This window comes from Mobula birostris, chromosome 12 (assembly GCF_030028105.1).
Source record: "Mobula birostris isolate sMobBir1 chromosome 12, sMobBir1.hap1, whole genome shotgun sequence".
Lineage (NCBI taxonomy): Eukaryota > Metazoa > Chordata > Chondrichthyes > Myliobatiformes > Myliobatidae > Mobula > Mobula birostris.
The window spans coordinates 110,573,085-110,583,579 of record NC_092381.1 but is presented as its reverse complement, the minus strand read 5'-3'; the positions used below and the strand labels follow the sequence as shown (position 1 = coordinate 110,583,579).

General features: G+C 42.0%; 1 protein-coding gene across 3 annotated transcripts in view; it reads right to left on the bottom strand.

Moving 5' to 3' along the window:
• Positions 1-4,721: 4,721 nt before the first annotated feature.
• Positions 4,722-10,495, bottom strand: part of LOC140206185 (cytochrome P450 2C44-like) — a 49,068-nt gene continuing 43,294 nt past the window's right edge. For all 3 annotated transcript variants that reach the window (XM_072274470.1, XM_072274469.1, XM_072274471.1), the window contains one exon: positions 4,722-8,311. In XM_072274470.1, coding sequence (XP_072130571.1) covers positions 8,130-8,311 — 182 coding nt within the window. In that variant the 3' untranslated portion in view covers positions 4,722-8,129. The remainder of the gene's footprint in view (positions 8,312-10,495) is intronic.

Sequence of the window (10,495 nt, the reverse complement as noted above, 5' to 3'; positions counted from 1 at the left end):
TGCATCAGTCTTCACTGTGGAAGACACTAGCAGTATGGTGGAAGTTCCTTATGTCAGGGATCATGGAGTGTGTGAAGTTCTTGGGAAACAGAAAAGTCTGAAGGTAGATAAGTCAACTGAACCAGATGGTGGACACCCCAGGGTTCTGAAAGAAGTGGCCAAAGAGACTGTGAAGGCATTAGTATTGATCTTTCAAGAATCACTAGATTCTGGAATGATTCCACAAGATTGGAAAATGTCACTGCACTCTTCAAGAAAGGAAACTATAGTCTGACCTCAGTGGTTGGGAAGATGTTGGAGTTGATTCTTAAGGATGAGGTCTGAGGGTACTTGGAGGCACATGATAAATAAGCCATGGTCAACATGGTTTCCTCAAGGGAAAATCTTCCTTGACAAATCATTAAGGACCCCATCACCCAGGACACGCCCTGTTCTCATTGCTACCATCAGGGAGGAGGTGCTTAACAATTCAGGAACAGTTTCGTCCCCTCTGCCATCCAGTTTCAGAATAGACATTGAACCCATGAACACTACATCACTACTCGTTTCTCTCTTTGCACAACTGATTTCATTTAACTTTTTACATATATACTTGCTGTAAATTACAGTTTTTATTATTATGTATTGCATTGTACTGCTGATGCATGACAGTAAATTTCACGACATATGCCAGTGATATTAATTCTGATTCTGGTTTAAACAGAAATCTAGCATCTATTCATTTCCATTTCCATGCTTTTGTGTTTGATTAACACAACCTTTATGTTTCTCCATTAGTTTCTGTTGTGCTTTCTTTCCTCTGCACTTCCTGGTCTCTCGTTTGTATCACTCGTATTCACTAGTTCATTCTCTGTTTCATTTTTATGTATCCTCTTCACAATCCTCCCCTTCAATGTACACGTGAGAAATAAAGATAATCTCGATTGTTTAGTTATGGTTAAATTAGAGGTTGACAGGTTATTGATTAGTCAGTGCGTGGAAAGTTATGGGAGAAAGCAGGATAAAGTGGTTGAGAGGGATAATAAATCAGCTGTGATGTAATGTAATGCTAACTTGATGGGCTGAATGGCCTTATTCTGCACTGATGTCAAATACTGTTTTATTTCAGCTTCCTCTCCTTTAGCTTAATTGTAGTCAATGGGATATAAAGAGGCGATGCAAATATAAATTACTGCTGTATTTCCTTTACAGCACTGTCTTTCCTGTTTTCTTCTCTTTACTGCTCTTTCTCCTCTATATTCAAAGATTCATTTATTGTCAGAGTATGTATGCAGTATACAACTCTGAAATTCTTCTCCTCTAGATGGCCACGAAACAAAGTAAACCTTGGAAGTCATTCAAAGAGAAATAGCGACCCCCCCCTCCCCCACACAACAAGCACAGCAACACAATTATTAACTCCCAAAGCCCCCTTCACTGCGCAAAATGTCAGAAGTATACTGGACCCCAAATATCCCTCTCCCCACATGAAAAAATAAACAAAATCTCAACAAGGACATTTTGCCTTAAATCTCTTCTCCCTGCACATAAAAAAACCGAGAAAGAACTAAGAAACACAGAATATAAAAATCTGTAAGACTGAAAAAAGTCCATAGGCCAAACTCATATCTATATCCATATCAATAAACGCAAAAAGCCTCAGTGACCTCCTCTGGGCACAGCGACAGTGATATATTTTACCACAGCCACCCCTTTCTCCTACTCACTACTATCTTCTGGGTTAGTGCTGAGTGGTGGTTGTCCATTGATGACAGGAGATCTGTATGAGAGAGTTCTATAAACTGGGAAAGCTGTTGCACTGGGGCAGTTCTACTCTCAACTTTGGAAGTCGGGGTCCAGTGGCATGAACAAGCGTCACAAACTGGGGTCTTCCTTGGTTGCAGTGATGTCTTCTGTGCCTTGTCATACCTTTTTACCATGATGTCTTCTGTGCCTTGTCATACCTTTTGCTCTGCACAGACCATTGCAGAATGGCCTTCCTGGCTGTTGAATCTCACTGTAGATCTCATCCACCCAGTCCACTTGAGCTGTCTTCACATGCGAGGTCAGGCACATCCCTATTCCATCGGGGTATGAGTCCCGCCGGCTACCCTCACCTGCTTTAGCCCATCTGTTGAAGCTACTTGGAGCCACGGGTGAGAGCAGAGTGTGCGGTGGGGACCACAAGTGAGTGAGCTGCGCCAGATTGGACAGGATAAGCTCCTTCAACAAAGGTGCTATCCATACAACCCAGTAGTGAAAAGGCGCCACCAAAATGAAGCAATATTAAATGCTCAAATATGAGCTGAGTTTCACCTTAGTTATATCACTTGTAAGTGCTGTGGTATGGTTTTCTAATAAATAGTTCCTAATACAGGGATATATTTTATATATAATATATATAAATTTATATCTAAATTCATGTAAAATCAAAGAGGGCAGATTATTGTTATTTGTTAAATGTATATCGAGACATACAGTGAAATATGTTTATGTCAATGACCAACACAGTCCAACTATGTGCTGGGGGCAGCCCACAAGTGTCACCACACTTCTGGCACCAATATAGCACACCCATATCTTACTAACTGTAACCTGTACAGCTTTGAAATGCGGGAGGAAACCCATGTGGTCAACGTACAAACTCCATGTGCTGGGTGGCGATGACATTACATGCCCACTGTTGTAACTATGAACAAAGTCACTGGAAAAGACACTGAAGTGGTGGATATGGAAGCCTTTATTCTAGCAAACCGAGTATGCAGTCATCATATTTGAGAAGTCTTGGAAGAAGAGACCTCTTTGACCCAATATTACACAACATTTTTATATGCTAAAGAGCAAAGGTAAGAGCAGAACAATTCTATAGTTACAATGTGTCCACAATGCTTCCTTTCAATTACATACTGTTTTCAAACACCTCCTTCTTCGTACCCTTACTCCAGACACCCAAAATGACCCTAGGCTGCATTCATGCAGATGCTGGCACCTGAGGTCAAGTAGAATGTTCCTTTGTTTGTGATTGAGCCCAACCTGCAGCTCCAGGAAGCCCATTATTCTGAACTGTTTTAAATTCAATCTGCAATCCACATTCAAATCTGAAAATTGGTTGCTAGTGAAATTAATATTTGCTATATATCCTAACTGCAGAATACACCCTAACACCCACAACTCACTAACCACAACCTGGACGTCGTTGAACTGTGGGGGGAAACCCATGTGGTCAACGTAGAAACTCCTTACAGACAGCAGCAGGAATTGCTGGCGCTGTGAAGCATTATGCTAGCTGTGCCAAATAATCCCCATTTTTATTACTGAGTTGTTGTGTGAAATCAGTTTTTGTTTTTGTCCTTGTAGCCTCACGAGGATGGGCCTCTGTACTTTCCAACTGTGACCACTATAAGCCTTGGCTCTCAAACTCTACTAGATTTCTATCAGCCCATTACAAAAGAGAATGAAAAGGGAGAGGTTAGTATCATTTATCTTCATCATTACTTTTTGGGGTGAACAGTAGTTTTGATGAACTGTCGATCATAGTCTCTGCAAGATTTGCTGTTGCTTGCGTGGTGCATGGTGCGGGGGGGGGAGTTGATGCCTTTGCTGGGGCAAGTTGGGGGAAGGGGAGGGTTGATGATTTTGCTGCTGCTTGTTTGGGGGAGGGAGGCTTTGGGGTTCTAACGTTTTCTGTCAATCATTCTTTGCATTTTTCTGTTTTGTCGATGTCTGTGAGAGTAAGAATTTCAGGTTGTATACTGTATACCAGCAGTCCCCAATCACCGGGCCGCAAAGCATATGCTACCGGGCCGCGAGGAAACGATATGAGTCAGCTGCACCTTTCCTCATTCCCTGCCACGCACTGTTGAACTTGAACATAGGCTTGCCAACTGTTCCGTATTTGCTGGGACATCCTGTATATTGGGTTGAATTTGGTTTGTCCTATACAGGACCGTCCTTGTCCCGTATTTCCCCCGCTAAGGTAGAGCGTTCCTATGAAACCGTTCGTGCCGAAATGGCGTAAAGCGAAGGAGCAATTACCATTAATTTATATGGGAAAATTTTTTGAGCATTCCCAGACCCAAAAAATAACCTACCAAATAACACATAGAACCGAAAATAACACTAACATATAGTAAAAGCAGGAATGATATGATAAATACACAGCCTATATAAAGTAGAAATAATGTATGTATAGTCGGGAAGATTAAGCCAAAACCGATTTGTAGAAAAAAAATTGGCACGTACGCGCATGCTGACACAGGTGCCTGTGCAAGGCTTCATGGCCATGGTAGTCCATCCTGGGGTAAACACAAATGTATGGGATTTGACTGCTACCTTTGTCCCTTATTTGGGAATGAGAAAGTTGGCAACCCTAACTGTAAAAGACATGTTGAGGTGAGTTAGGTGAGCTTAACCCTACTTGAACACCCTCGTCCCCTCGGTCGGCCGGTCCGCAAGAATATTGTCAATATTAAACCGGTTCGCGACGCAAAAAAGGTTGGGGACCCCTACTGTATACATTCTGTGATATTAAATTGAACCATTGAACCATAACTCTTTTAAACATTAATGGATTTCCAGCTTAGACAGAACTGCCCATCTCACTGTTGCCATGGGAACACCTGATGTTTTTCTGTGTGACCAAATAGGGAAGTATCATCATTTTAAGTGTTAAATGTGTTTAAAGAATACTTAATAAAGAACATTATAATGGCAAATTCAATACACAGATAATAAACATCATGTTGATTACAATGTGAGATTTTAATAACACAGTGGTTTGAACATACCTGTGCTTCCTAAATAATTGACACAAGATATAAGATTTTTTTAATATAATGTAGATTCAGAAAATCAGGGCCACATCAGCAGATTAAAGATTTGTGGGGGTTTTTTTTTGCTCCATTTACATCGAAGCATAGTGAAATATGTCTTTTGTCTCAATGACCATAGCAGTCAGTGGATGAGCTAACACCCACACCTCATGAACCCTAACCTGTATGTCTTTGGTTTGTGGGAGGAAACCAGAGCACCTGGAGGAAACCCATGTGACTACAGGGAGAATGTCCAAACTCACTGCAGACAGCGGTGGGAAATGAAGCAGGTCACTGGTGCAGTAATAGCATTATACTGTTGTGCTACACATTAATGATCCTGAGGATGTCAACCTCTGATTACTGGCCAGAGCCATTTCAACACTCAGTCTGGGAGTGCTGACTCAGGGACACTGTTGTGTGTGCTGGCTCACTGGTGCTGTCGCCTAGTGACCTGATGCCCTTCTGAGACAAGTCACCAGTTTGGACGTCAGATGATGTCAGGACACTGATACAATAATCAACAATCTTGTAAAGAAAGCTTTTGGCATATTGATTTATTGGGTACAAGAGATGGGCTATTATGTTGAAGTTGTACAAGATGTTGGTGAGGCCTAATTTGGAGTAATGTGTGCAGTTCTCATCACCTAACTACAGGAATGATGTAAACAAGGTGAAAGAGTACAGAGAATATTTACAATGATGTTGCCAGGTCTGGAGGACCTGAGATATAAGGAAAGATTGAACAATAAGGAAGATAAGAACTGTATTCTTTAGAAACATAAAAGACTGAGAAGAGATTTGATAGAGGCAGACAAACTTATGAGGGGTATAAACAGTCACTTTCCACTGAAATTGGGGTGGGACAACAACCAGAGGTCATGGGTTAAAGGTGAAAGGTGTAAAGCTTAGGGGAACATCAGGGGAAACCTCTTCACTCAGAGGGCCATGAGAGGCTGGAATGAGTTGCTAGCACAAGTGGTGCATGCGAGCTGGATTTCAACGTTTGGATATGTCCATGGATGGTAGGGATATGGAGGGGTATGGTTTTGGTGCAGATCGATGGGAGTAGGCAGTTTAAATGATTTTGATATGGACTAGATGCGTTGAAAGGCCTGTTTCTGTGCTGTATTTCTATATAAATCTAATCTCCATTATTGTTTCATCCTCCTGATGGGAACCTGAGATGAGCTGACACTCTCTGAGACACAGGTCTCCAGGCTGTCCCATATTCAACTTCCTGCACGATCTGAAGAGAACGGCGATATCTGAGCAGTGTATCTCTGCTTCAGCAGACAAGTTTGCACCTGTAACAATTCTTCTGCTGGCGAATGATCTGTGCATACACTGCATCACTGCACACACAGATGAGCCATCTTGTGCCGGGGGGGTGTGGGGGTGCATCCCTATTCACGTGCAGAACAGGTATCTACTGACATGTCACAGTCCCTTTGCTCCTGGAGGACCACAATTTGCTCCTGGGAGCATCCCTGTCCACCAAGAGCAGCAAATGTGTTTCTGCTCAATGATTCCTAACAACATCTAGCTACTGCTGTGTGACCAAGGTCAGAGATCTAGTTTGATCAACAGAGACAGGAGGACAGTGGTCTCCACAGGAGCTGTTACCATACAAGAAAGTGCACACAATGTCCAGAGTGAAGGGGGTGAGCAGGGCTCCACAGACTCTCCATAGGGTGCAGTAAGATACACTCTTCCACCCTCCTTTCTATCTCCTGAATTCTATCAACTAGCCTGATGGAGATCTCACCAACTCAGTATGCATGGCTATCAGTTTCTGCAAGAAAACATTTCAAGTGGCCCTCAGCTGAAGCTCTGTTGTAATGTGTGTGATACGCACCGCAAGCCCATCAAATGTGCAAAGGTCTCGATAGAGTGAATGTCATGAGGATGTTTCCTATGGTGGGGAAGTTTAAGACCAGAGGGTACAACCTCAGAATAGAAGGACATCTAAAAGAATGGAAATGAGGTGGAATTTCTTCAAACAGACAGTGGTGAATCTGTGAAATTCGTGGAGGCCAAGTCATTAGGTATACAGTATTTAAGGTAGAGATGGATAGATTCTTGATTAGTCAGGGTGTGAGGGATATGGGGAGGAGATAGGATCTGAGAAGGAAATGGATCAGCCATGTTGAAATGGTGGAGTAAGCTTAACAGGCCAAATGGCCTAAATCTACTCCTATATCTCATGGTCTATTTCACCACCACGTGCACCCAGGTTCCCAAACTTAGTCGCCTATCCTCTCTCCACTTCTGCACATATTCTCTGGCTTCAAGCACCCAGATATTCAGCTGAGCTCCAAACCAAATGGTCTTCTGAAGATGGGGGTCAAACCTCTTCAGTATTAGAGCTTCACTCGCTAGGTATATGACAAAGAATCCCACTCTTATCTGAAGTAATGACAACTTCACTTCTAGCTGCAGAGGATGCAGAGGCATCAGAGGAGTTGAACCAAAGGGTTAAAAAAATGCGAATTATGCTTCCAGTAACAACATAGGGCTGCCTGTGGACTCCAGCTCCGGATTGTTTGGGGGGTTTGCTCACGAAGGCTTCCCCATGAGTGGGTATAGCTGCAAGGCAGCAGGGGTTTGAGGTGAGGTGTTTTTCTTCTCCCAGGTGAGTTGCCAACTACAGCTGATGAGCCCCATCTGCCCGAAATTTTTGTATATTTTTGTTGCACATATTTACAAACAATAATCACTGTTAAAAAGGCACTAGTTGTGGATAATAATAAACATGAGAAATTCTGTAGATGCTCGAAATCCAAAGCAATACATACAAAATTGCGGAGGAAATCAGTGGGTCACATAGCATTAATGGAAATTAATAAATAGCCATCATTTCAGAGTGTGGCCCTCTTTCAGGTCTGGAAAGGAAGAAGGAAGATGTCAGAGTGTGAGGGGTGGGGTGGGGAAGGAGGATAGCCCAAAGTTGATAGGCGGAGCCAGGTGGGTAGGAAAGATAAAGGCCTGGAGAGGAAGGAATCTGATAGGAGAGGAGAGTGGACCATGGTAGAAAGGGAAGCAGGAGCTGAGAAGAGGTAAGAGGCGAGAGTGAGGAATAGAAGAAGAGGGGAAGGAGAGTTTTGTTTTACCAGAAGGAATATGCCATTAAGTTGGAGGCAATCCACATGGAATATAAGCGGTTGCACCACCCTGAGGGTTGTCTCACCTTGACATGAAGTGGCCATGGACGGATGTGTTGGATTACAGTGAGAATGAGTAAATAGGAAATAACCAAATTTTGTGATGTTAAAGATATACAAGGAATTAAGTAAGCCTTTAAAATCAACTGCTAAAATTCAAGAGGCTCCAGGTGATTTAGCGAGGGACAGCATAGAATTCATAGACATGGGGTGCAACCAGAATTCCAGTTGAAGCTGGTGAGATGTCGATGTCCTTGTGATCGATGACAGGCTTGAAGACAAAGCTCTGCAGGAGACTGGTCAAAAAAAGGAAGAGTTCCATGCGAGCCAAAGATTCTCCCAGACACATTCTTTTGCCTGCAAGAGTACAGGGATGTTCTTGAAAAAAATCTGTGAAAGGTTGTTTACAGCACTCAGCACTATTTACTTAAAATATATTTCATAATTGGAGACCTTTTTCGGGTTCCTTTGACTGTTTTTGGTAAAATTAGAGATGAATAATAAATATACCAGTGACATAATTACCTCATGAATAAACTAAAAAAAGATCTGAGTTGGACCATAAGATATAGGAGCAGAATTAGGCCATTTGGCCCATCGAATATTCAATGCAATTCCATCATGGCTGATCCATTTTCCCTCTCAGCCCCAATCTCCTGCCTTCTCCCAGTATCCCTTCGTGCACTGACTGATCAAGAATCGATCCACCTCTGCCTTAAACATACGCAATGTCTTGACCTCCACAGCATTATTTGTTTTATATTCTAGTCCATTGAAATGAATGTTAACAGCGCATCTGACTTCCTCAGCACTGACTCAATCTGCAAATTAACTTTTAGGCAATCCTGGACAAGGACTCCAAAGTCCCTTTGCACCTCAGATTTTTGAATTTGCTCTCCATTTAGAAAATAGTCTACGCTTTTATTTATTTTATCCAAGTGCACTTTCAGACACTGTATTCCATCTGCCACTTCTTTGCCCATTCTGCTAATCTGTCTAAGTCTTTCTGTAGCCTCTCTGCTTCCACTAAACAACCTGCCTCTCTACTTATGTTCATATTGTCCACAAACTTCACCACAAAGCCATTAAATCCATCGTCCGAGTCATTAACATATAACATTAAAACCGTACCTAAAACAGTCCCCTGTGGGACACCAATAGTCACCGGCAGCCAACTAGAAAAGGTCTCCTTTATTCTCACTCTTTGCATCCTGCCAATCAGCCAATGCTCTATCCATGCTAGTATCTTTCCTGTAACACCTTGGGCTCTTAACTTGTTAAGTAGCCTCATGTACGGCACCTTCTTAAAAGCTGAAGATCTGAGTACACAACATCCACCAATTCTCCTTTGTCTATCCTGCTTGTTATTTCTTCAAAGATTTGTCAAGCAAGATTTTTACTAATGAAACCATGCTGACTACAGCTTATTTTATCATGCGAGTCCAAGTCCCCAAAAACACATCCTTGACAATTGACACCAACACCTTCCCAAACACTGAGGTAAAACTGGCCTATAGTTTCCTTTCTTCTGCACTCTCTTTCCTCTCGAAGAGTTGAGTGATTTTACAATTTTCCATTCTAATGGAAGCATGCCCGAATCAATTGATTCATGAAAGATCATTAGTAGTGCCTCCACAATGTCTTCAGATATCCTTTTCAGAACCTATTTGATACTTATCTGCTGTCAGACCTTTCAGTTTTCCAAGAACCTCGTTCTAGTAATGGTAACTTCACACACTTCATGACCACTGACACCTGGAACTTGCACCATACTGCCAGTGACTTCCACAGTGAAGACAGATGCAAAATACTTATTCAGTTCATCCGCCATTTCCCTGTCCCCCATTACCATCTCTCCAGCATCATTTTCCAGCAGTCCAATATCTACTCTCACCTCTCTTTTACACTTTATATATCTGAAGAAACTTTTGGTATCCTCTTTAACATTATTGGCCAGTTTACCTTCATATTCCATTTTCTTCTTTATGACATTTTTAGTTGCATTCTGTTGGTTTTTAAAAGTTTCCCAAACCTTTAACTTCCCAGTATTTTTTGTTCTATTATAAGCCCTCTCTTTGGCTTTTATATTGGCTTTGACTTCTCTTGTCTGCCACGGTTCTGACACCCTGCTTTTAGAATACTTCCTCTTTGGGTTGTATATATCCTTTGCCTTGTGAATTACTCCCAGAAATTTCAGCCATTGCTGCTCTGCTGTCATCCCGCCAGTGTTCTTTACATATCAATTTTGGCCAGCCTCTCTCTCATTCCTCTGGGTTTCCCCTTACTCCACTGTAATACAGGTACATCTGACTTCAGCTTCTCCTACTCAACGTTTCAGGAACTGCTTCTTCCCCTCTGTCATCCAATCTCTGAATGAACATTGAACCCATGAACACCACCCCACTATTTCTGTTTTTGCACTACTTATTAAACTTAACTATTTAATATACATACATATACTTACTGTAATTCAGTTTTTTCTTATCATGTGTTCATTTGTACTGCAGCCACAAAGTTAACACATTTCACAGCATATGCTGA